Source organism: Athene noctua, chromosome 9 (assembly GCF_965140245.1).
Source record: "Athene noctua chromosome 9, bAthNoc1.hap1.1, whole genome shotgun sequence".
Classification (NCBI taxonomy): Eukaryota; Metazoa; Chordata; class Aves; order Strigiformes; family Strigidae; genus Athene; species Athene noctua.
Genome location: NC_134045.1, coordinates 9,613,648 through 9,641,166, shown reverse-complemented (window position 1 = coordinate 9,641,166; position 27,519 = coordinate 9,613,648). Strand labels below are relative to the sequence as shown.

General features: G+C 35.5%; 1 protein-coding gene across 2 annotated transcripts in view; it reads left to right on the top strand.

Annotated features, from left to right (window-relative positions):
- The window catches only part of FTO (FTO alpha-ketoglutarate dependent dioxygenase), a 259,221-nt gene that overhangs the window by 57,495 nt on the left and 174,207 nt on the right, over nt 1–27,519 (top strand). For both annotated transcript variants that reach the window (XM_074913378.1, XM_074913379.1), the window contains exons 4-7: nt 3,705–3,848; nt 13,068–13,147; nt 14,625–14,768; nt 21,894–22,013. In XM_074913378.1, coding sequence (XP_074769479.1) covers nt 3,705–3,848; nt 13,068–13,147; nt 14,625–14,768; nt 21,894–22,013 — 488 coding nt within the window. The remainder of the gene's footprint in view (nt 1–3,704; nt 3,849–13,067; nt 13,148–14,624; nt 14,769–21,893; nt 22,014–27,519) is intronic.

The following is a 27,519-nucleotide window of genomic DNA, read 5'->3' as shown; positions in this document are numbered from 1 at the left end:
AATTGAGATTCACTACAGATGTATGTTTCCTCACTAGGTTAAAAAAAAAATATCCTGAAACTACAAAAGTTGTTCAGCACTGAAGTCAGTGTAGATCTGTAGTTGACCAATAATCCTTTTTATATACTGCTTAATGGATAGAAGTCATGAAGTAGATGTTTGTACAGGATTAGAACAATTATATTAAATGGGTTTTAATGTCAATAGTGTAGTAGAAATATTGCTTGTTGAAGGACTAGAAATGGTAATGTAGAAAAATCTATATTGCTTTTTAAGAAATGAATATGTGAGCAAAATGGTCACATCTGTAACTTGTAGGTTCTGACAAGTTGGAATTATATTCTGAGAGAATCACAAATTTGCAATGATCTGATTATTCTTATAATAATAGGTTTGAATCCTTGTTTTCTAAAAAGAAATCATCGTTTGAATTAACTGCTGTTGTGGAGTTTTTTTAACCACGCTCTGACTGATTTGATAAAGTGTCCTTCAAGCATGAAGAGATGGCAGAATATTCTTTGTTCTTATTTTAGTGCTTTTGTTCTTGATGTATTTGGACACAGTGTTCCAAATATGAATTGATAAGAACAGCGTTGGCAAATCTGGTTTTTGTTTCTGTGAATGTCAGTTGCAAGCAAAAGCTAAAATGTTGGTACAGTTTAATTAACCTCTTATGCTATGGCTTCTCAGTAATAAGATAGAAGAAAAAACTCTGGGTGGGTACTCATTCTTTCCCACCAGCTCCTGAAAAGCAAAGTATGCTCTGCTTTTTTCACTTCTTGCATATAACACATATCAATTGCTATAGAAGACAGTAATAATGTATATATTTCATTAATCACTGAACAAGTGCCCAAATTCTTTTAAATTCGGGAATAAATCAATCAAACTATAATTATTTTTTTTTTTCTGTATCTGTCTAGCGATGGTCCTTTGGATTTAATGACAAACTAGATGTTTACGATCCTTCTTGTTTTTAGCAATGTGTTGGCAGTGATTCTGTTTAAGAAATCATGTTTGATTTAAGATTACATTTAGGATGTAGTTTGGCATTACAATTTGACTTGAATAGAGAACATTTAGGTTTCAGAGTGTCGGAAAACTCTCAAACTCTCCCTGAAGATTTTTGGTGCCAAATAGCAAAGAAATCTTTCAAGGCTTCTTTTGCTTTCTGTGCTGAGGAACAATGACCAAACTAGATCCAGGAAAACAAGTTTCTTGTTGTTCTGAACCTCACCATGACCCAGACCTGATAAGATCAGGTCTTAGACCTGCAACATCTCTGAAATTCAAGCCGACTAGTTAGAAGCATAATGTTGTGGCCAATTTTCTGCAGCTACATTCTCGCTTTCATGGTTTTACCTTAATTACAGGTTTGATGAGGTATTGTTGTTATGTTGTGGTAAGCTTGTTACCTGGTTGCATCATTTCAGCAGGGATGCAAGCGTAAAGGTTTCTTGCAGGCCAAATTCTATAAATCTTTAATGAACAGAATTCAAATTTGCAGATAAATTTTATTATATTTCCCTTAAATACTGCTACATTTGACCATTTCTATATAGTCTACTCCAAAATAAATACATGTTCTTAAGGTGCTGCATGTGTGGAAGATCCACGTGATTTACTTGTGAATACCTATGGTTTAGATGCATCCAAGTGTTTTTACTTTGGGAACTGTAATTACATCAATGAATATAGAGCATTCAGTCATACTTGAGGTGTGACATAAAGAATTTAAGAACAACTTCTTTTTAAAAGTTTGTCAGTGCTACCAAGAGCACGAATGTGAAGGTGTCTTTTTTTTTTTTTCTCTTGCTCTCACTGTCAGAATAGCTTGCATTTAAAAGCTAGTAGCAGCTTGCTTCCATTTGTTACCGAAATAACATGGTAGGAGCAATCAGTTTCAATTGCTGCTGATAATTATAAGGTGCGATAACTGTGAATATAGAGAAAAGGAGACTGTGAGCTACATTTGAACTCTGTACTTAAGCAATAAAAAATTTATCAAACTGCAAAAAATAAGTCATTTTAACGAGCACATTCCAAAGGTGCTGGATTTATGAGGAGACCCCAGGAAACTTTGATTGAAATTGCTGTCTCTGATTGTAGTTCTATATTTTATTGGTGCCATATTGTGAACAGTGCTGCTGCCAGAGTGAATGGGAAAGCAGCATAACAGAGAGAGTTAACCCAGAAAGGTTACCTCTCTTTATAATATCCATGATGTATTGCATTAAAAATGCCTTGAAAGCCACCCTATTTGCAGTTTTCAGAAAACATTTTTTCTTAAATTAAATTACGATTTATCTGAACAGGGCAGAAAATGTGAAAGCCCCTTGAAGACTTTAGTATTGATTTTTTCTAAGCATTTGCTAGCTCTTGTTTTCTCATTTCTGTGCTCCTCGATAGAAAGGCCTAGAGCTCCTGAGCCAAAGCTTCAGCTGAATGAGAACTGCAACAGCGAAGGGAGGGAATACGGGAACCGAATTTACAGTAGGAGTTCTAATGAAGAACTTTAGATTGGCTTTTTAAACGCTTTTGCCTGTCTGCTTCCTGAATTTAAGCAATATTTAGTTGATGTAGGAAACGAAGACAATTTATTAATTACTAAAGGGTGTTCCCAACTAAAGAAACACTGCAGTAACCATGCAAGATAAATGACTTGAATATTTTGAAAGTGTGAGTTCAAGGTCACTTCTTATGTATACTTGTTGTAATAAGAGTTATAAATCTTTAGTATTTTTATTCTAGAATTAAATGAAGACAAAAGTAAAAAAAATATTATATGAAAACCCATTTGAAATGGACAGTGAAATGGACACACACAGTTACTAATTTATAAGCAATAATTAGACATGCTACATAGTTGATGATTTCTAACTGTTCATTGCCATTCTGTGCCAACTGCTTATTAAAACTTCATCCTCCCTCTGTCAAAATGCTCTGTTACTTTAGCCATAAAACTGTTATACCGTAGCTCCCAAATACCTTGTTACAAATGCTGACTGTATCTTTCAGTTTGTACTGCAGTGAACTAAGCTTATGAAAATAGTTCTGAGGGATTAAGCTCTAAATACTATTTCTATGCAGTGGATTATTTTTTCCCCAAGCTCAACACATTCATGTTGCTTAATGATAAGAAAAATGTTGTGACAAATGCATTGAAGCTTCGTTGATTCTTGCACATGTTATCTAGGCATGTTTGACTAATAATTTTGAGAAAAGAATGACAGATATGATTTCAAGATTCACTCAACTTTGTTGGTCTAGATTGTGTTTTGTGCCCATTATTTCACCTTACTTTGCCTCAGTTTATGATTTGGTGAAATTGCAAGTATGTAAGCAAGTGAAATTGTTCATAAAATGTTTTGGCCGTTTATGAGTTGAAATTCTTTTAGAAGGTATCTATTTTTATGTCAGTGTTGCTGCATTATTTTGTTTTTTCTTCTATGCTTATACTTTTATCAATGTAAAAAAAAAAAAAAAAGGTCAAGATTAACTAAAACTCCTATTTCATGTACTTGAGAATTTCAGAAAAACTTGAGTCCATTACAAACTTTGCTTTGATTTTGACTATTAAGATTGTACCAATGTGGGATATCATTAAGTCTGTAGTATTCGACTGGATATTGTATTTTATGGTTCTCACCTTGTCTGTCATCTTTGTGGTGTTTTTTTTTCTCTCTCTCTCTCTCTCTTTAAAGGTTCAGCCATGGAAGAAAGTAATGAACAAAAACTGAGAGGAAGAGACCCAGCTGTTTGGCATGTAGGCTTGAAGGTAGCATGGGACATAGAGACACCTGGATTAGCAATGCCACTTCACCAAGGAGACTTCTACTTGATGCTTGGTAATTTTTCAGGGGCTAAGAAGGTGAACTTTCTGTTGAACACAGAGAAAATGACACTTATTTTAATATAAATTATCATATCTTCCTTTCAGTTAGGACTTTCCTCATTTAGAAAGATATGACATCTGACTAGTGTAAAATAAATTCCTCCTACCCTGCCCATTTCCAGTGTATTTTGGGGAACTTTTTTTCCCTAATGTTTCTTTCATTTCACAGCTAAGAAAGGAAGTATTCTTTTTGAGCCTTTTCTGTCTGTTGTGCAGTCAGAATTGCTAGTGCAAGTCAGGCTTCAGGCCATAAGCAGAATTTCCTCAGATCTTGTGAAAAGTTGAGCTGTATACGTCCCATCCTTGTATTTGTAGATGCTGATTCCTTTTTTTGTTCTACTATTTGTACCGAGTAACTGTGAGCATCTGCATCTGCTATGTTCAACAACAAAAAAATTCCTGTTTTTGAATTTGGCTTATAGAGTGGACACATATTATGTAAATTGTGACTGTAACAGTCTTAAAGTTTTCTGGTACCATGGTTCTTGAAGTTTCAAACATTATGCCAATTTATGGATGTTTTACTGGTCACCAATTTTAGACATGACATTAGTCTTGTGCTAAACTTTTCCATATGTATATTCAAACATACTGTTTTCTAGTAGTGTGATTATACTAAGATCATAAGGGACAGAGCTGTCATACTCCATGAGTGAGTCTCAATGTCTCAGGTGTAGAGGGATTAAAAGAAGAAAATTAAATTAAGTTCATTTATTTGAGCAGCTGAGCTCACACACTAAGGTTTTTTCATTGAAGAAAATGAAATAACTGTGGCTAAGGTTTCTTGACACAAAATCTGTTGTTTTCTCTTTTGGCTTGTGTTTCTCTTGGTTATCATTTTTGTTTAACCAAATTATTTATCACACAACTCAAAACATGGACAATGCTTCTGACATCATGTTTGCCTGTTTAGTGACTTGGCTTGGCAGATGTGAGTGAGAGCACTGCAGTGTTCCCTGTTCATGTGTTTGTAACTTGGAAGGTAGGCTCCATGGAATGTCCCTAGAATGACCTGTTGTGCTGCCAGCTTGTTGGGTTGAACAGTCTTTTCACTTTTACCTTTCGCTTTTATCTTCCAACAAATATGGAAACAAGTTTACTTACTACCAGTAATACATTTGTGGGAAATCTTAGAAAACATATAGCATGTTCTTAGTTACCTTGTCAAATCCTGTGCATTGTCATCAATGAGGTATCTTATGTGAAAGAACTGAACTGTCTCTGCTCTTACGTAAGTTCAGACATGAACAAAACAACTGTTAAGATGTGAGATCCTTTGGCACAGTGCTGTTTATGTGCCACCCTTTCGTATTTGTGAGGAAAGCCTGGAGGGAAACGGAGATACATATGAAAGTGAAGTTTAAGTGGCAGCTAAACATTCCTAGGAAGGGAATTATTAATCTATTTTTGAAGTTCAGGCATCAAGTAAACTTCTTATCTTATCCTTCCTGACTGGGAAGTTTTTGCATACACAGCTTTGCTGGGCAACAGATTAAGAAGACAATTAATAAAATAAGGGATCTAGCGTCAGTATTTTTATTCCAAAATACTGTAGATTGTAGTTGACTGAGTTGCCAGATCATAAGGACATTTTTTAATTCCCTGATGGAATTTATATATAGTAACTAAAGTATTACCAGGGTTGCTATATGAAGGGTGGGGCAGAAAGTTAGTTTGTTTAACACATAACATCATGATCATGTTTAGATGGAAACGAAGAATATATTAAACATTCTTTTGAAGATGATGTGTAAATCACTTTCTTATTAATACTTTGTGGAGAGCTACAGATTTGAGCTCTGTAGGCCAGGTGTTTGATAATCTCTTCTGTATTTCCATAGCCTTTGTATTTTTTTTACCCGCAATTACTTTAAAAAAATTACTATTTTATACAGTCTGAGAGAGTATTCTCAAACTGGCCCTTTTATTAGGTTTCTATGTACAGTAGAACTGCTTTTATCATTTTTGCTTGAAGTGAAAGACAATCTAAGTGGACATACACCATTTTAGTGTATTTTTTACTGTTCAGATTTTTTTGAACAGACTTCTAAGAGGAGGCATTTTGAGGATGCCATCTAAATGATAAAATATGAAAACTCTGTATAAAATGTAACCTGACAATAAAGAAGCCACTTTTAGATTCATTTATCATGTGCATTTATACATCATACATTCCGGAACCTCATTTCAGTAAGCAGAGTCTTCTTGCTGCTGTTATTTTAAAAGCAGTGGCGGCAGTATGCATGGTGTCTAGAAAATAGAACATTAAGGTGAGAGTACTGCAGCTAGTAGTAGCTGTTGATGTACAGGGTCAGATTGGTGGGACTGTGTACTTTTTCTGACTACCATTGACTCATCCAATTCTAGCAAAAAACTCAGCAACTCTGTAGGTCTGTTCTTCCAGTTACTGAAATGGTATAGTGCTAACTGCTTTATGTGAATGTTGTAAAATACTGAAATGTCAACTTCAGTGTGTTGCTTGTAGTTAAAAAGTCAGGTTCTATCAATTCCTGTACATGTAATACCACAACTATTTCATAATATTGTACATGCAGATCTTATCTAAGAAAATGTGGTAACTTGATATTTCTAATAGTAATGTGCAATTACAGTAACCTGGAAATTGTGATCAATGGGTATATCAAACGAAACAAAAAGATTGGGGAGTGTTAGCATTTCCAGTAGACATTTAGTAATGTTTATCTTCCTCTTTTCATTGGCTCTATAAAATGTTTTTTGTTATTCTAGGTAGAATTTTAGTAAAATGCAGTCTTAGAACATAAATTTACACCTGCATTCTCAGCAGTCCTCTTCAGATGAAATCATAAGCCATAATTTAAATGTATATTAGTACTAAACATGAGGTGATCAAATCCATTCTTCAAGTAAACTATTAAAATAATATAAATGTGTGGTTTTTTAAACAAAGCCAAACAAAATCCAGAATTACTTTCAGTAAGACAGATTTTTATTTTTTTTTATTTGGTAAAGCTTACTTTTCTTAATATGAAGAAAAAAATATCTGGTGAATGACTGCAAATCTGCTGCCTAAAAACTCAAATCTGAACTTTATATCACTCATGAAACGGAAACACTTTAGCTCAATTTAGAATAATATATTGGTCTGCAGAGGAAGTGCATACTGAACCCTGCTGTCTCAAGTACACAGTCAAGGGGTGTCTAATATGAAACGTGTTGGGTGCATGCAATAAATCCAAAACGCGTGGAGGTGAGCAAAGGGCCGCATCTGCTCTGTCCTAGAGCATGCTTAACTAGGGTTGTCATGGTCTTGCTATTAAATTGGAATCTTTCCCCTAATCTTTGAGTTAGACATGACCAGATTTGCAAGCAGATTTACAATTTTCACTAATTTTCCTACCGTGACTTCAAAACATACTTAACAAAAATACATTCTGGACTTTTTCAAAGGGAGATTTACTTTTCTGCAGCTGTTTCCCATAGATCAGGCTCTTGCTTGAAGGTTAGGGTTTTAAAACAGCATGAAGATGAACTTGGAATCCTATACCACTCCCCACTCCCAGCAAATTATAGTTCAAGAAGCATCAAAAAATTATTTTTGTAACCAACCAGAAGTAGGGTACACACATTGCAGAGGCTGGCTTGTGGTTAAAGATAAGTATTTAATGGAAACACTTCCACATGTATATAGTGGCTCATTAAACTATTTCTAGATATTTAATCTGCTTCTATTTCCACAAACTAACTTGAACCCTCTTTGCTCTCTAGCATCTTGAATGTGTTGGAGTTTTTTAACCTTTTTATTTCTTTTTTTCTTGAGTGCACATTTAATCCAAATGCTATACTCCTTGATTATTAAGACTTTGAGCCCCAGAAACATATTTGTTGTTACCAAACTTTGATCATGAAGTTTGGCAAATTCCAGACGTGTTTTGTTGTTGTTGTTGTTCAGCCTTTTAATTCATTCTGTGTTTTGTGCACACTTTTCTTGTTTAAAAACAAAAAATATTTCTTAATTAGGGACAGATAATCCCTCTAGCTTTCTGTTGTGAAAGTATTATTCCACTGACCCATAATTTCTTGGAGGAGACATACCTTCCTGGTGCTTTTTGTTGGCATACCTACAGTAAAATTAATTTGGTTGAAACATTGTATGCAGTTAGATGCAAGTAGAATTGGAAATGGTGGGAAAGCTTTTGAAAATTGCACTGTAATATAGTTAAAAAGAAAATTATTTGTTTATGGCAGTTAAGAAAACTAATAGCACAAGTGCATTTCAGTTTTCTGTGTAGATATTTTGGTGTTTAGAATATCAAAGCTTTTGCCAGTGCTTTAAACCCCAGTGTACCTTTTATCTGCATCATGAAATAGATGACAAAAAGATAACTGTCTAAAAAGTTCAGGAAGAAGACTTGAAAGAATATAGAAAAGACGATATAAACCCCTATTGTTAATTCTGAGAGCATTTCCATCGTGGTTTATGTTTTCCTGGGAAGTACTTTACCTAGAAGTGATAAGTTTTGGGCCTTTAGTCCCTACTCCTTTCAGTGAGGACTGGCTAAGAATTAATTTCCTTTCTTTCTACCTTGTATTGTTTATGTCTTAATGGTCTGCAGTCACATGGGTATACAGTCATTTTTTCTCTGAGTGCTTTGGCTCCTCACCTCACTCTAATAGCTAAGTATACATACGTTAGTTAAGCGTATATATTTACATACACATATCCATTATTCCATTCTTTTGACAAAGGCTATACAAGAACAGGGCTTTTAGTGTTTCTGCTGTTGTTGACCAGGTAATTCAGTTGTGTAGAAGAAAGCATATAGTGAGATGTGAACAGGAACCGAGAAGAACTACACGTGAGAGAAAAGAGAGGAACTGTTAATAGTTTCAAGCAGTGGAGAGAACTGTGCTGAGATTATGTGCTGCAAGGGATGTATCTGAGAAAAGAACAGGATGGCAGAAGTCTGTAGAGGGGAGGGACAGAAAGATCTATGACGTAAAATTGCTCCCGCAATTTAAAATAGAATATGCAACATCCAAATTCCAAAATGAATCTGCTGTAGATAGCAGGAAAATTGCCGAGAAGCTTGTCTGATAAGGGGGTCCACATAGAGAATAATAGTCTTCATCTGATAGTAGAAGGGTACTCAGGTGTTAAAACAATAGCATTAGTATTAGGAGCTGTAAACCTGCTTCTCTCACAGAATTTCCATGCAGACTTTGGCAAGTTCCTTAACCTCTCCTTACCGTTAGGTTTTTCTGTGTCAGTTACCAACTTTACAGATGCCTTACCTGGATAAATGTATTAAAGCGCCAAGTGTCTTAGATGGTTTTCTGGTTTTGGGGTTTTCCTGCAGGTGTGAGGAATAGGGATCTACATTAAATAAACCCTCCATTTTGTAACTATGTTTTACACAAAGTGTGTTACGTGAAGTTTCTGTAGCTGGAAATTCTGTGTGAAATAACTGTAAGCATTTGCAGCTAATCATCTGCTAAACATTCTTAGGACTTCCTAGTACTTCATCTGTAAAGTCAAAACCTGACCTCCAAATCATTTAACCAGACTTCAAGTTGATAACTTTGCTTTCCAAGGTGGCTTTGGCCACCTGTACACAATCATACATGTGATTAATTTCTTTTAATAAATCTTGTCTCAGCTATAGTAGACCTATAATGGGATCTGGCTCTAAGGTGGCATATGATTCATTGGGAAGTGGCAGGCAGAAAGTAGTAGGAATAAAAGAATAAAACAATCCATTTAAAAGAATACGGATTTTGCCATGTACGTGTATGCAGGAAATAGTCTCCTTGTTTCTTAGCTGCTCCACCTCAGGCAGAAAAATGAAGTTCTTTTTTCCAGCATTCAAACACCACGTGTCTGTTGCCAACAAAGGTGTGTTCCTTTGAACGCAAACAAGGCCTTTGCAATATTGTCAGTAGTTTGGGCTGATTTACGCATTATACTGCCTGAAGTGCAAGTAATCATCCACACTTTCACAGTGGCACAACGGTATCCTGTTAGTACAGGTAAATATGAACAACTTTAATGTCTGTGGTTAGGCTTTGATTGAGAAGATTCTCTTTGGTCGGGATAGCACTCTAACATGTGTTGGATTTCATTAGCTTTTCTTCATTGTTTTCTAGAATTACTATTTTAAATTTGGAAAATTTGTAGTGTTTTCAAATTTGTAAACAAGCAAAAAGCTGGATTAGTCTTCGAAAAATAGTCTATGCAAGTGACAGCATTTTTCATAGACATGGGAAAACTTTGGGAGAGGAACAGTCATGTAAGCAGAAAATTGTAGTCCAATTCTCAAAACTTGTTACCTAGCAGTTAGTTAATTGGCATATGCATCTCGTAAGCATCCATATGGAAGGCAAGACTTTTAAGAAAATGATGGGATTGTGAGACAGTTCTTGAAACTGTACTAAATACATTGCTAAGTTGATGTTAATGGTGGTTTAAAATAAAATAAAAAAAAAAAAGTCGGTTCTCATATGCATTATACAATTCACATAAGTTTTGTGGGGTTTTGTTTTTGTGATAGATATTGAAATGAGATGTGCCTGCCATGGTTGTCCTGAATTTGTGGCAAGTTAAGGGTCCACTGTTTCCTATCAGAAAAGATGCCATGTTGGCTCTTACCTCATCACAAATTCAGGAGAAATGTTTGACAAATACCTTGCCTGCATGCAGTTTTCCAAAACAGGACTGATATGTATATTCCTGCTTTTATATGCATATATTTTATGTGATGTGCAGTACTGGAGAGGCTGTGTTTTTGGTTTTCCAAACCTCATCGATCAGTGTTTAGTCATGTAAAACTGATGTTAACTCCATATGTATTGTATTTTACCTAAAACCATGAGAGCACTGTGGCGGTTCTGACATGGGTGTCCAAGGAAGGTAACAGTTTTGGTTTGGCTCTAAAATCAAAATAGTTATCTAGATGTAGTGTTTTGTATCTGAATAAAAGCTTTTCTTGCCAAATGGACAATGGCCAATTTAACAAAGAGTTCTTTTTCTTTTCAATTAATATATTTTTAGAAGAAAAAGTAAAGCAAATCTTTACTATAGTCTTTTAAGACCTAGAATGTATTTTACAAATATTCTTTGAGACATGCAGTCCATTAAGCTTCAAATATTTTTTGTACAATTACAGTTTTAGATGAATTATAAACTCTTAAATTAAAATTACAGGCTTCTTTCTAAGAGTCACGAAGGATTAGAGACAGTTGGAAGCAATTTCAAGGGGGAGTTCTACAATGAAAGATTTGCCAAGAGTTTGAGTAAAGGTGCAAATCAAACTGTAATACTAATGCTGTTTTTGCTACATAAAACACACCACACTGAATGGGGTCATGGAAGTGTTTATGTTTGTTTTCTATGAAAATTCTTCTTGAAAGTGATTGTGATATTTAAATATTGTAGTGTCCAGAGATGATAATGTTCTGTGGCACTTGCAAGACTTGGGTCTAAACAATTTAACCCTCATATATTTGTGTAGGAAATTGCTTTTTCCTGTGTTTTTTTGCTTGTTTTGGAGCATTTTTTTCCCAAGCTTTTCAACTTCATCTATCTGCAAACTTCATGCAAATAGAAAATAAGCTTACCTCCCATCTGAACTTTCTCACGGGGTATTCAGTCCTCTTTCATTACACTTGTCTGCCAATTTCTTAAATAAATTGCTTTTCTGTTTTTTTTTTTTTTTTTCCAAGTTTGTGATGCGGTCTTCTGTCTTGGGTATGAACTTCATTAATAGTTGCTTATAAAATGCCTAAAAAGATAACACTGTTCTTACAACTGGGATAAATTCAGTCATTTTTCTGAATTCTTATTCATTAGACTCCTCTCAGTTTTGAAGTTTTTGCAAGGTAAAGTAAATGTTTTAGAGCATATCTTTTCTCAGTAATAAAAAGAATACCATTAAACCTCACACACTGTGTTCTTTTCATTCTGATGGCCTGTTATTTTGGTTAGAAGGGCATTTTCCAAAATTAGTAGGAACTGGGGATATCAGGTTTCAAGTATGCAATTACTGATCTCTTAAAGAGAAATTATATTTATGTGATGGAAGGGTGAAGCTTTATAATGTCTCATCATGCTGTATTAAGATGACTGAAGCTAAATTCCCTGATAGAACAGATATTGTTGAAATACAGACTCCAACTGACATCCTGTAGGTCTTTATTCCTGGTCTCTTCTAATTTTGTCTATGAAGCTTTTTTGCTTGGTAACACTTCAGATCACTTAGTTTTGTATGGGTTTTTTTAGACTCTTTCTACTAACTTACAAAACTATAACCCAGGAGAGATTTCACAGAAATTTCTGAAAGATTTTGTTAAGATTTTCCTGAATGTCTTGTAAAGGTTGAGAGGGCAGCATAATTTTAACTCCAAAACTGTTTGAACTAGAAGTGCTTCATGAATGGTTCTCAATGTAACAGGGAGTGTTGCTACTAGATTTAGTCTGAACTTTTCTAGAGGAATATGTTTTCTCTAAAAGGTGCTAATTATTCAGAATTCAAGAATTCTTCAATTATAATAATTTTGATGAAACTCTGATGGCAAGCAAATAGGTTCCATCTACAGGGTTTGTGGGTCTGTTTTGTTTGCCAGTCTATGAACTCAAGTCCATGACAGCCCTCTGGCAAGCTACAAGAAAGTCACAAATGAAATGCTTTGGAGACAGGTCTTTGAACATGTTGTGCTTTCTGAGTTCCCAGTTTCTTGGCTCTGAGCTGAAGGGAGAACTTCAGATAAGTTTCAGATAAAAAGATGAAATAATATGTCTTTGTCTTTTTTTTTTCTCTGTTTCTTTTTTCAAGAAATGTCAACATTGTTCAGTGATTTTTGAGAAAAGAGATTGTAATTTCTGAGTAGTGTGTTGTTTATAGTGATCCTTGACTTTGAAAGAATTAATTTGTTTAGTTGAACTTTTCCCTTAAGAGGTGGGAAAATGCCACTTTTAAACCCTATAAACAGGGAGAAAATGAATATGAAGAGGTCAGCAAATAATTGTCACGCTTTGCTAAATATTAAAGCTCTGTGAAGATAGTACTATCTGACTGAATTCTTTATTTCTTCTCTTTAAATGCTTAATGTAGTGTCTTTAATTCATCGTCAGCCATAGTAAGTTTTATTAAGTATAATTTTTCCCTGTGCTTAAGGTTTTCTAATCTGTCCCTAGATGATCTTAATATGACACATCAGCACTGTGTTCTGGCTGGTTTTTCACCTCGATTCAGCTCAACTCACAGAGTGGCAGATGTAAGTATCAAAAACGGTTTGCTCTTTGGTCATTTGTAAAACTAATTTTTCTTGTTTTCTTGAACAACTGCTATTTGTTTATTTTTGAATTGAGGTACACTTGTTTCTGTATTGGTAGCTTGCCTAAATTCAAAGTTAAGCATATAAAATATGAATTAAGAATGTGCTACACCACACCTCATGGATTACTGATAAAATGTAGAAACAACTGTATTTTTACATGAAATGTTTTTAAACTTTTTTGTTGTGTTCATATCCTGGTCCTAGTTGAAAGGCAATATTCATGATGAGAGAGAAATACTCAAAATATATCAGCAATGTCCACTGGCAAAAATGGCCTTTAGGAGGTGAGAACAACTAAGAACAGTCATGAGTATGCTTTAAATTGGATCCTTTGGTGCATCTGAGGATTGAAGAAGCAGAAAAGTGACACAGAGTCCCCTTGTCTCAGCCTTTCTGAGATAACAAGGCTTCAGCCTGTTATTCTCAACTGCAAAGACGCTTTTTTTTTCCACACTAAACCTCTCCTCCCTATTCCTTTCCATGGTGATATCAGCAGTTTTGTTTATGTAGTATTCTAATAGGAAAGCATACAGAAAAATAAAAAGACTGTATGGCAAAAAAATATTTTTAAAAATTACAATTACCACTTTATTCTTTCAGCAAGGCAAAATATACTGCTATTCGAGCAAGAGAGATACATGTATCCATATACTTCTTTTTTCCCCATTGCTCTTCCTAATTTGTGCAGGAATGGAAATTAAGCAATAGCACCAAACATGGACACATAAACATATACTTGTAATATAAAAAAAATTGTATAGTATGGATTATTTTTTTTTACAAAGAATACAAGACCCATGAGGTCCTTATTCAAGATAATTCTTGGAAACTTAAATGAAGGTACAGATATTTAATTGAAAATAGTTAAACGATGTAGATGTGTTCTTTGTTTTGTTTCAAAAGGGTTTTTACAGATTTCCTTCTACAGATTTTCCTTCCTTTGAAGGAAATGTAATGAAGGCAAAACAAAAGGAGCAGAAGTGCAAAATTGTTCTGTTCATATTCTCTGTACCTCGTAAGCAAACAGGTCTCAGACTGGATATGGAACTCCATTTTAGTGTTACTAGGAACCCATACAACTGGGAAAATACAACTGATTCTGAAATACTGTCAAAAACCGACCATGTTTTTGTATGCCATATTTGTAAAATCAATTTTAAAAGAATTCTTTGCTTTCTCCTTTCAATCTATGCTGTACTGGTTGGGTAGATGGACTAGTCTTCTGCATAATTTATATCAGTAACTATAGACAATCCAGGAGGCTTTTGATTATAAGATCTTGAAATAAAATTACAGAAACACATCCCTTCTGCTCCTTCACTTTAATTATTTCAGAAGTAAATAGTTCAGTATATTTAAGAAATACATAGGTTCTGGAGTGACTGTATATAAATTTTTTATTGTATCTTTATAGTGTTCAAGAGGAACATTGGAATACATATTTGGACAATGTGAACTGGCACTCCGGAATTTACAGACTGATTCTGATTCAATGGCTTTATCTTTGAAATCACTGGAAACTGCAGTTGTAAAGCAAGTAGAAGAAATACATAATGAGGTGAGATGATCTGCACTGAAAATACTTCAGCCAGGTTCTGAGAGGTGAAGTCTGCTCTTGGAGTCAGTGGCAATTAAGTGTGTTCAGCTGCTCACAGGGCATTGCTCTGTATAAGTTTGAAGTGTGTTTTTTATGACTTTTACTTGGCTACAGTAATTGGGATTAACTTGGATTGGTTCTTTCACTTGCATGAAGTTTTCATTTTTCCTTCTTAAGATCCCTCTGCTGGTAGAATATAAGAGCAGTTTCAGAAATATTACATGAAATCTGTAGTGTGATGGACAAACCAAACTAGTGCTTCTTTAACAAAAAGGGAGAGAGAAAAAAATTAGAGGGAAAGAACAGGTAAAATTTTTCAGTTGTTCATCAGGTGTTGAACCAGGGTTTTACAGAGTGCCAGGTGTGACACTAGTGCTTGTGCTTTAAAGCATATTCTGAAGAAAGTACAGTGGAAATAATTGTGAGGGACATAGGTAAGGAGGTCATTCTGTGCTGCGAAGTATGCAAGTGTAACAATGCACTTGCACAGGATTCCACTGAAACTGGCAGTGCTTTCTTGCTTGAAACACAGGTCTGGCCTCTTAACAAACACACTGATTTGACAAATAAACTGAAAGTATCAGACAGTGTATGCACTTGCACAGGATTCCACTGAAACTGGCAGTGCTTTCTTGCTTGAAACACAGGTCTGGCCTCTTAACAAACACACTGATTTGACAAATAAACTGAAAGTATCAGACAGTGTTTTGGGAAACTGCAGAAACAGGTAACTTTTCCTGTGGTATAAAAGTAGGCAGTGTCACAAAAAAATGTAATTTGGCTTCTCTGTTAATGGATAGTCAGGAGTGTGACACAATGGACTGGATCTTCTTACAAAGGTAGTGTTTCTGAAGATGGTAAATTTAGTTCTTTTTTTTCTTTCTTTTTTGAAAGTTACAGAAAATGAAGTCAAGGCTATGTATTAGAGTTTAAAAAGACAGATTGTTTATCTACTCTGGAAAGCTGTCCTTCTACCTGAAACAAAGCTTTCAGCTCTTCCTAACTGTAAAGCACTGATGATCATTTCTTTTTAAAAACAGCTATAGCATCCAGTTAATAAAAACTTCTGAACCACGTTTTGCTTAAATGCTAGTGTTTTTTCACAGTACTCCTATATTCAGACATTTTGAAGGAGCTGTGCTATATTTCTAAGTTAACACACGATCACTATTAGAAGCTGTATAGTACATAGGTAATTTTCACACAAATTAGAATTTGTGTTAACTGTTTATAAATTGCTATCTGCTTAGAAATATAATGTGTATTTTTACCAAAACCTTCACAGAATATGTTTTTATCTATTGTGTTTACTGTTGAGCATAGTGATGGCAAAAGATCTGCACTCCTGACTGTTACCAAAACATCTCCTAGAGCAATTTAAAGAAGTCTGATGCATGCAAGGTTTTACAAAACATTAATCAGGCTCAGTCCATAAAACTACACGCATATGTGGTTTGCACAGCTAGGGCCACATGCACAGCTGGTGTAAATTTGCACGGGTCCTTTAACATCAAAGACATGTGCAGTTTACATCAGGTGAGAGACTAGCCCCTGGTGTTTGCAGTCACCTGAATAATTTTGCTATGTGACATACAGGGATGTTTCCTGTTACGCATATGGGATATACTGTAACAGAAATCATTGTTTAACTTGTACATATTGCACACTTAGACTTAGTAGACACACTGGATTTATATTTCTTTAGAAAAGAGAATACCTATTCACCTCTCTTTTTTAATTTTTTTTTTTTTGTTGTTCTAAGGTCACCTCTTCATTTGAAGAATAAATTCCATATGTTAAAGTGCTACTTAAATTTCATTTGCTTGCTGCACAAGTAGACAAAACTACTAGTGGCTTATCGCTGTGGTAAATGCACATCTCTTTCGAACATCACTGAAGTGAAAACATATGGATCTGTGAAGCTAATGCAACTTTTTTTGCATATAAAAGATTTCTACCTTCTTTTATTCACTGTACGATAAATCTTTGTATTTTCAGGCACTAATACAGGTTTTAGGTTCAGTTTTTCTCAGGCAGGTGAAGAACAAGCACATGTTTTGTTTCTCTAAAGAATCAGACTGTTTACTGATGAAGTTTTCATCTGATCATTGTGTCAGGATTTGGTCAATGTTTTGGGTTTTTTCTTAGTTTGTTAATATTTTTAAATACAAAAGAAAAAATTGCACAAAAAGACAAGCATAGAATTAATGAAGAACTGCCACGCAGTTTCGCCTCTGTATTTTGTCTGATACACAGTTCTCTGTGCTAGTCCTAAACCTCCTCGTTAATTTTTTTTCTGTTTCTCTCAACCAGAGATCATGAGCTTGAACTTCAGTAGTATTTAATCTCTAGAGGTTCTGATACAGTTGTATTTTACTTTAAAGTATTGTCATGACTGAAGTTCTTCACAGGGTTTAACTTGGATAACTAGATGCAGCCGTTGTTCTAAGTTGTTCTTCTTCCTGAAATGCTACGGGTTTGGTTTTTTACCCTCTTGCTGGCACCTTTGAAGTAGTCATCAGAGATTATTAACTGGAACAGAACCATCACAGTACCATCAGGCTAAGTGTGACTGAGCTAAAATATAGTACTTCAGCACAGAATCACAGTCTGTGCTGAAATTAACTGCTCTGCTAAATGAGGTCTAGATGAAGTATCTGTGTCTGCTAGAGGGAAAAAGCCTAAGAGAAAGTCTGAAACAATGTGGTGTGATTCTGTGCCTTCACTTACTTGTTCCTGGACAGGAAAATTGACTTGCTGTGCTGATAAAGTAGGCTTCAACTGAAGATCTGAAGCATAGGTGGAGACATAGTTTCCTCCATTTTTGTGGTGGGCAGAGAAACCTCTAAAAGAGGTATGCGTGAGTGTGTGGGGGATGTCTTTACTGATGTTAGATTTCCCAGAGTTCATTTGTCAGAGCCCTGTCTTGAATGTCTTGACAGAGATATTTCAGTCGAAAAAGATGCTAACCTGAGGAAGTTTTTAGCATCTCTGGTGGGCAGCCAGGTTGAAGTTTAATATTTCTTTAGACATAGCTTTGTTGTCATGGTCTCCCTCACTAAAACAGCCTTCAAAGGAATATCTGAGTAATTGCGAGGTATGTGCTGTTTGTTAGATGTGTGAGTCACTTCACTCCCAGTATGTACTTTGTAGTTGTAAGATAACCTTAATTAAGGGTGTTCACGTGCTGCTTGTCTCAGTAGCTTATGGGCTTGAAGTCTGAACAAATACTTCAATAGCAGGGTATCCGGTGAACAGAGAGAGTGTAGCAGGGTGAACACAAGTAATTACCTGGACAGCTGTGAAGTACAATAGGCTAACAATGCACACAGTGTTAAGAGATTGAAGTTACTCCTTCAAGCAATCAGATTGCTGTTTGGCCAGTAATAATTTATCCTGAAATAAATGACCTTGCAGAGTTCACTAAATGTGAACTTCTTGCCCCTACTGAATCACACTTGGCTTTCCAAAATATGTACAGCTTCTGGGTATGTCCTAAACAGAGCTGCAGGGGACCTGTTGAAACCCATTGGCAAATAAATGCTTTTTAAAGTAATAAAACACTGCTGGACAGATGATGTAAATGCTCATATATATAAAAATAAATCTGTAGAAAAGATCATCATCAGCCTATTCTTCACATTTCAAAGAACAATTGTTTTCCTTACTCTGAGTAATGGAAAACCTGGTAATAGTTCATGTTGTGTGAGGTAGTTTCAAGGCTTCTTTATTTGCCAGCATCAAACTAATAATTGGATATTCTCTGTGAAGTAAAACACTAGCAGAAGTTTTTTTAGCATCTGGGGATTGTGTTGAAAATGTAGCAGGTTTCAAAGTGCTCAAGTTTGAAAAGGTAGGGGTTTGCCCTCATCGGAGTTTTTGCACAGCCATGGTTATCAAATCCTGATTACTGTGATTGCCCTCATCAGAGTTTTTGCACAGCCATGGTTATCAAATCCCAATTACTGTGATTAAAACTTAGAGACTGAATTGGTTGCTCTGTTGCTTGTGAGGTACAGTCACTTTTGCCTTCAGCAAATCTATTTTTATGGCAGCAGTAGATAAATTTAAGTGTGGTAAATGCATAGGGATGTAGAAAAGCCTGAGCTAGCTAAGTTGAAGGTGTGTGGGGTTAGACACTGAGGCCACTGCTGAGGAAGGGTAGTGGTGTATGCAGGCAAAGGAAAGTTAATGTGTTTTAGCACATCACAATGACCTGACAGCATGGTTGGTGGCTGGCTAGTACAGCAGAGAGAAAATATGGATCATCTACATGTGTGGCATTTAATAACCAATAGTTTTAAATAATTGACTGAGGAGCACTGCCTCACAAAATGTCATATGTTACTGTTGGCCTTTCACTACCCAGTATTGACTAGAATCTAAAATTGGCCTTTAATCACTGTTTAAAGGACAACTTGAAAATATGTTGAGGTCAGACACAGAAGGCCTGATTCTGAACTTACTTGCACAAATGTAAGTCATAAGTGAAAACTAATTAGGAGATGAAAATTGTTCCTCAAATACTCAGCATATGTATTTTTAATTGTTAGTGTTTAAGGTTTGTCCTGTTCAGGCATGTGAACTGCTTTCCAACGATAACTAAAGTTTGCTCTGATATATGGGAGTCTCCCAATTAAAACTCTTTGACAAAATTATTGGTAAGAGCTGTTAACCTCAGAGTTTTGTCACAGAAGGTGAATATTCTGTAACTTCAGTTCCACTAAGGCTAGAATTGAGCTTTTTGTCTCTCTCCAGTATTTGTTGTTGTGTTTTACTTTTTCCTGGTAGAGCTCCTCCTGTTCATGGAAGGAGGCGAGCTGATAGGAGTGCCTTCGTGCTACAGGTAAAGATACTACTGAATAGAGTCCAATGAGAGCAAGAGGACATACAGCTTCTAAGAGAATTTGGAAAGCAGATAGCATCTGTTCTTGTTAAAACATGTACTTTGTAATGAATGTGGTGTAAAAGTGTTCATGTGTTAATTACAAATATCAAACTTAGCATAACTGGAATCTCTGGAGATTTTTTAAGTATGCTTGCATATGTCTAAAACAAGGATGGAGTGATAGAGAAATCATGTCATGATTGCCTCATCAAGCTGATTTTATTTTATTTTTTTCAGAATCAACAGTTATCTGTTCAGTGGTGATAGTTCAGAGCAGTCACTTGTCAGGCAGCTTGATAGTGAAGTTGGTGGATGAAACACTGTTTTTTTTCTCCCCAACCCCCATTTTATTAACTCAGTTTAGAACTAAATGGAGACATTGTGAGATGAATGTGGATCTGAGTTTGAGAACCCTAGTAAATGGTAGTCCACACTGTTAAACTACCACACATTGCAATTTGGTGCACTGACCTCTGATGAGACCAGCTAATTCTGGAGAAAATTAACTAGCCTGTTGCTAAACTTTACCTCTTGCACCTAAAAAGCAGCCCTTCTGTGTCAAGTTGTATCTTCTGTACAGGATTGAGATACATTTAAAATTTGACCAAGATGCCAGACTTGAATTAGACTGAAATTACATAGATTAATGTAACAAATCAATATGACTTGTCAAATATCAGATTGACTGAAATAGATTCTTGTCATCATGAGACATAGTGTAACATTGATTTTAAGTTTTTTAAAAAAAATTTTCATTGATTAATAGCCTCATGTGATTCATTTCATGAGACACGTTTGCCAGCCATCATGTGTTATAGCCCTTTCATGGTAGAGGTCAGCTAAACCAAAAAGAAGTGGGGGGAGAAAAACGTATTGAGTGTTTGATATACTCAACCTTCACAAAACTGTATACTGTTTTTTTAACAAACCATAACTTGATCCTCCATACCTCATTAATACTGGAAGCAAACTTTCCTTCAGTTTTTACAGAAAGGGTGCCATCAAACTTCTGTGCTAAAAAGTCACTAGGCTAGCAGTCAGTTTTTTAAGATCTATGTCTGCCTACTTGTTATATTTTACCAAAAAAGTTTTTTTAATATTGTTCTTATACACTTCAAGTTTAAGTATCTTTTATTGTACTCTTTAACATACATTGACCAATCATTTAGTTAACTGGAATACTTTCAGACTTCTGTGGCCATTCTGTTCATTCTTGCAGGTAAGAAAGTGTTAGGTGACAGCTTTGGGCAGTTTTCTTTATTCTTTCACCTTGACAGGCTGTCATTGTTTGCATCATCGGAGCTGGGCAGGGTAAACAAAAACCTCTTTGTGGTAGAAATAATGATTAAAACAGCTTTGAACTTGGTGTGAAACATAACTACCACAAGAAAGATAAATACAGATTTCTAAAGACCTGAAGTATGGATTGCAGTTAAAGGAAAAAAGGCTCACTGGAAATCAGGGTAGATGGAATTACTGTGCTTAAAGAATATTTGATGAGTTATACATTTATATTTTGTTTTACTAAGCTAATATTTCTCTTGTCTTTAAGTTGATGGGCTGTCTGTGCATGAAATTTAGAAATTTAGGTGGCCGCGGGGGGGCGGGGGGCGTGGCCGGGGGGCGTGGTCGCGGTGGGGGGCGTGGCATGCCGTCGGATCCAGCAGGGGCCCTTCCCCGCAGGCCGCCTGCCCGGAGCGCGCCGGGCCGGGGTCACGGCAGGTCACCGGCAGCTGCATTACTGCAGCAGGTATGAGAAACCATGTTTCCTTGTAGTGCGACTCTCCTTCCAGGGCAAGGGATGACTAGCCGTTTTATAACTGCAAGTTTTTTCCATTTTTTCTATGACTGAAATATTTTGAAACCTGCAATGTTAACCAGAATAACCAGAGCTTGTACACATTTGTCTGAACTGTGAGTAAACCTGGACTTTTAACGTTCATTCTACGTGTACCACATGTAAAGAAAAGAATTGGGTTTTGTACCTCTCCAGGTTTGAAGGGAGTAGCTCGGGTCATAAATTTATGTGGAATAGAAATAAAACAGCTGGGTGTAAGAGTGCCTTCAGAAACGAACACTTCAGTAGCCTTTTCCTTTTTATGGGAATGTTCAGGTATAGCTGGATTCATGCATTACCCCATTCCTGCCCCAAATAATGAACATAGGTGTTTATGCTACTGTGTGCTTTTATCTTGCAGGTTGAATTTGAGTGGCTTAGGCAGTTTTGGTTTCAAGGCAAGCGGTATTTGAAATGCACTGATTGGTGGCTTAAGCCTATGGCTAAATTGGAAGAATTTTGGAGAAAAATGGAGATTATGGTAAGTACTAGTTCTATAGTCTAAAGCCTCTAAAGCTTAATTCTGAGAGCACTCACAGTTATGTTTTTAATTGTACTGTAGTAACAGATTTTGAACTTTATTCAGAACATATGAAAAGTAGAATCAATAATAGCCTTCCCCTGTCTCCTCTTATTATTCTCCCCAGTAGCGAGAAACAATGGGAGCAAAGTAAGATCTAAAAACCCCAAGATTTTAGTTATTTTCTGACTTCGCTTGTTTTTAAAGTTTGACAGCTTCATAAGATGACAGTCATACATTACATCACAGCAATTGGTTCATGAAACTCTATTGTCAACCTTTCCATACAACACCAAGATAGACCGCTCTGCTAATGACAACAGTAATGAATGTGTCTGAGGAAAGTTGAGAGTAGAATCTGATGATCTGGAGGTACAACTATCTGTAGTCCACCTGCACACTTACACCATAACGAACCAACAAGATGAGATTAGTTTCTCGAAAAATTGTAGTAATATTGGTTCCTATATACCTGAAAGTACCTCCCTTCTTTCCTTGAAAATAGACTCAGTGTCAAGCACTATTAACCTGCTTGCTCATACTCGGGCTCAGTTGGGAGACTTTGCTAGTTGAAGTGTTTGATAGAGTTGCCAGTGTGCCTGCCTCTAGATGTGTATACAAAAAGAACTATATTGACAAACATGTCTTACTCATATCCTTATGTCTGCATTAGAAGCTGCTTCTTGGTCATTTCTGACGGTCATAGCATAAGCCTCAATTTCCTTGTAGTTGGAAGTTTGTAATGTAACCAAGGATGCCGAGTATAATTTGTAGTAGAGGTCTTTCTGAATCTGGAGGTATGGTGCAACAAGAATATGCCCTTGAGTTTTGAGGGAAACGCTGTGACTCACTAACCTGCTTAAATGTGTTGTAAGCTTTTCCAGCAATGGCTGATTTCAGACTTGGAAAATAAGGGTGGAAAAGTGGAACTTTTATTTGTAAAATCAGTTGCTACAAGGAATCAGTGAACATTAAACTTTCCTACAAAAGGAGAAAAATTATTTATAACTTCTTTATGTGGGTTTTTATTCCTCATTTTTGTGTTCTTATGTGCTCACATTCTTGAATTGACCTTTATAATTTAAAAAAAAAAATCTTTTGGTTTGTTTTTCTTTGAAATGACAACTTACTCTCTTGTAACACAGGCTTAGATGAGGTAGAGACAAGAATGTTTGATTGTTATTTTATATCCATTGTGTGTTGAGAACATGGAAAAACAGCAAACTCAGGAATTCTCAAGGGTTAGGTTTTCTGCCGTTGGTGTGACATTACCATGTGTCTCTAATTAGAAACATGGTGGCGTCAGTGTATCTCCTTTCAACAGGCCTCAGGATGATATTTATCAGTAAACTGAAGGTTGGGCCAAGACAGAAGCTGCTTCTAATTTAAATTTTAAAAATTGCTTTAATGTTTTATGACTTATAACATATTAATCACAATTAATTTCAGCTATTGAAGGAGACAGAAGAGAATGTTAATTGAGAATGTCTGTTTTGTTGAGTCTTTCAGTAAATTTGATGCTTACTGTATCTGGGGCTTGGAGGTAGAGTGGTTTTTTTTTAATTTAACCTACATTTTGTCCTTTAGAGTTTCACAAAATGACAGTAGGGGGCAATGTTGAGCCGCAGTTTTAATGCAACAACAGGCACTAACTTCGTAAAAATACATAGAAATGTAGCATTAACATCAAGAATTATCCCTGTTGCTTCAAGTTAGCTGTAATCTCTAAGATTCCATAACACAGGAAATCAATTGTGGGTTAACAAATTCAACAGCAATTTAACATAAAAAGTGTAGTGTTTTGGTGCATGCTTAGCTTCCACAGCATTAAGTTAAATCAAAAAGGTATTTCTGAATGTACCCAGTAGTCTATAGTCGATGTTTTTTCTCTAAACTTATAATTTTAGCTGGATGATTCTTTAAAAAAAAAAAAAAAAAAAAAGGTCAAAATGCTGAAAGTAAAAATGTCTTGGAATTGTTAATCTTGACTCAGAAAAAAACTGTTGCTTAAAAGGAATTATTTCTTATAAGAAAATACTAAAGCAATGTATTTTTCTCACTTTTGCATGTGAGATGAACAACTCCTGACTTATGTTTTTTTATATATATGTCTAGATTGATACAAAAGACAGTCTTGGGGTCCCTGCATGCCTCCTCCCCTGCCTTGTTTAGTAAAGCACTTATAAAAAAGAAAAGAAAGTTTCCAAAATAATTTCTGATTCTGCTAATTGTGATTACTCCAGCGTCACAGCAGAGTATGATACTGCAGGAAGTTTAACCCATTGTCTTCAAACCTTTAAGCTTTATTAAATATTTTTGTACATTATAGCAAGCACACAATTTTATCATAATGTTTATTCCTGGCATTTCTTTCCCTGAGGATAGTTTTACTTAGAGCTCGCTCTTGTGATGTAAATGTTAAACCTTTCATTTGAATGACATTCTGATAAAACATCACATTTCCCACAATATTACCTCATGAATTTATGAGCCATTAAATCCAAAGCAGTTTAACCAATCTTCTTCTCTTTTTTTCCCCCTCCCTTGAAAATATGAAGGCTATTCAAATGTTTGAGTTTTTTTTTTTTAAAAGTCATCCAAGATTAACACGTTATCGTCTGCAACATCAGGATAAATGCTTGCTGAATTCAAAGGGAGAGTTACCATTTGAAAAAAGACTGTACAAGCTTTGCTTTCTGGGTAAAGAGAAGTCTGAAAAGCTGAAATCTCATGTGATGTGAGGAAGTCTTGCTGTAGCTGTTCTGAGATTCAGTGGAGAGACAATTTGTCTCTCAGGGTCTGATATCATGCAAACCTTGAAATCTGACATTTATTTTAGCTATGAAAATCTTTTAACACCATGCCAAATCAGTAAGAACTGCAGAAGTCCTAAAGTATTTTTTTGTTTATTTCATTTTTAGGCTGATTCGCATTTGAATAAGTAAACTGTAAATCAATGAAATGGTTTTTGTTTGTGGAATGAAAAGCAAACCTATATGATTATACTTAAATATCGAACCTTTAAAGACTTTTTAAACATATCTAGCATTCCTTTTAAAAAAATAAGAAAATAACTGAAGACCCTAGTAGTGCTTTATGGTGTGAATTGTATTTCCTGCTTTGACAGTCCATTTAGCAATGTAGCAATGTATTTATATGGCAGTTGGCCTTAATAACCTTTATTGACTTTAGTGGGTAAGAGCCAAGACTGGGATTATTAAAATGTATCAGTTTCATTGCAGTATAAAATCACAACATATATAATTATGTTAGGTAGGCTAGGCTCCATTTAATCCCACCTATTTATGCAGGAATTTGGCAAGATGAAAAAAAATGTAGAACTAAAATGCAGAGAAAAGTATGACTGATTTGGAGTTATATTTAACAGCATAACCATTTGCCTACAATAAAGGCTCTACTTAAACGAATGAAACATAGACCTTGAAGAACTAATTTTTAATGCTATAACTGAAACACAAGTAATTGTTACACCATTTGTTTCACTTTTTGGCATCCTAAAATACAGCTAATGATAATGAAATGCAGCACACCTTTTAATTTGTAAATGTAGTGTAAAAGCAGAAGTGTGCACGCTGCGTAGTTATAATGACCAAAGTGTCATTTCATGCAAACTAGTACCTTTCTGCACAACTTTAATCTTGATTTGTAAAACTTTTTAAAACCTATATTTACTAGTCATATGATTACTGTTATTCTCAATGGCATGCTTTTATCAATTTATACAACTAAATTGAAATCAGAGAGCAAGATTGTTTTATTGTAAAAATATTTTGCTTTCTGTTTTGAGGTTTATTTCATTATTTGCTACTACTGCTACATATGAAGTATGTAATAATTTCAGATATAAGCCACTATTTCAGGGGCTTACAGCCCCACAGTTAGAATTGAGCCTAGGCTGTAACTTGAGCTACAAAATCTCAGCCCAGGGCTATAATATTTTTCTTCCCCCCCCCCCCCCCCCCTTAAAACAAGAGTTTAAATAGGTATTTTAAATCAGTATTTCAGTTTCAGAATAAACATGAAAAGCTATAAGACAAAATATGCTTTTTAAAGGAATCCACCTAGCTTTTGTAGACTTTGGCTCTTAAACAGCTAACCGTGTTTTTAAAAAATTAGGTAATGTGATCACAAACAGTTAGTTGTTTAGCTTTTTTCAGAAAATGCAGAGCAAGTTAACTGACATTTGAATTGGTTTGACCTTGTCAGCCAAATTTCAAGAAATTCTGAGGTATTATTTTCATTTCTTTTTTAGCTTTTCCTTTGTGCTTAGATATTGCAGTGTCATACTCCTTTATTGGAGGGCCATACGGTGATGGGTGATCCTATTTGCCTAATGAGCTGTGAAATGTAGGCACAACATGGCAGCTCAAAGACCCAAATTTTAGCCATATTTCTTATCTATTTGGGCTCTTATCTGCTTAGGACAGGCCCTTTAAATAAATGTATTTTTGGCAGGTTTTATTTTACGTACACTAGGAGTCAGATGTTTCTGGAAATGTACCTTTTATCTTCAACAACAACAACAAAACCTGATCCTGAAGACTTTTTTTTCTTTTTTTGGCACTAATTTCCTTGACCCCAATATTTTTAGCTGTCAGAGATGGGAGAAAAGGATTCAGCATTGTGTGCAGTTGAATCACTACCGATCCCCCCGCCCCCCAAAAAAAAAAAAAAAAAAAAAAGTAAAGATGTATTGCACATCTTTGAGAAAAAAAAATATTTACAATTCTGAGGGAATTCAGACTTAAGCTTCCAAAACAAAGTGTGTGCTGAAAGCACAAAGGACTGTGTTTATGATTCTCTTTGAAGTGTTTTTGCAACAGGATAAGGAAAATTTTAGAAACTGTCTGATAGTGTTCAGGGTAAATACTTAAACCCCTTTAGAGAATTTCACACACAGATACTGTGCAGCAGAAAAAAGGATACTTATGTTTCCTAAAGCTGCTACAGCCTACAGCTTTGTACTTAAAGACAGAGGTGTTGAATAGAATTCTACTGAGGATACATCCAGTGACAATATCTGCAGGAACATCAGAGCAAACCAGTGGATAGCACTTTCTATTTTTAACCCTTATGTGAGCTGGTTGAGATCTAAGCTGTGTTGATAAGAACCACTATAACATTTCTGTTATAAACTGGAATTGTTAAAAGGGCAGTCTTCCAATTCGTACAGCATACTGTGAGAATTACACTGAAAATATTAAGGTTATAATGTAAACTGGCATAAGCCAGGAAAAGTTTAGGACAATTTATGTCCTATGGGAAAGTGAGATGCGTTTCTGACAGCACAAATGGGAGGACCATGGGTGGCTTGTGCAGCTGTGCGTGTCGTGGCTGGTTGTGTGTGCTGCACCAGATGGTGCAGAGGAGGTGGGCAGGCTGTCCCATCTTTGTGTTCCCTTCTAGGTGGATTTGCACCTGAATTACAAGTTTGACGTTTGTAGGT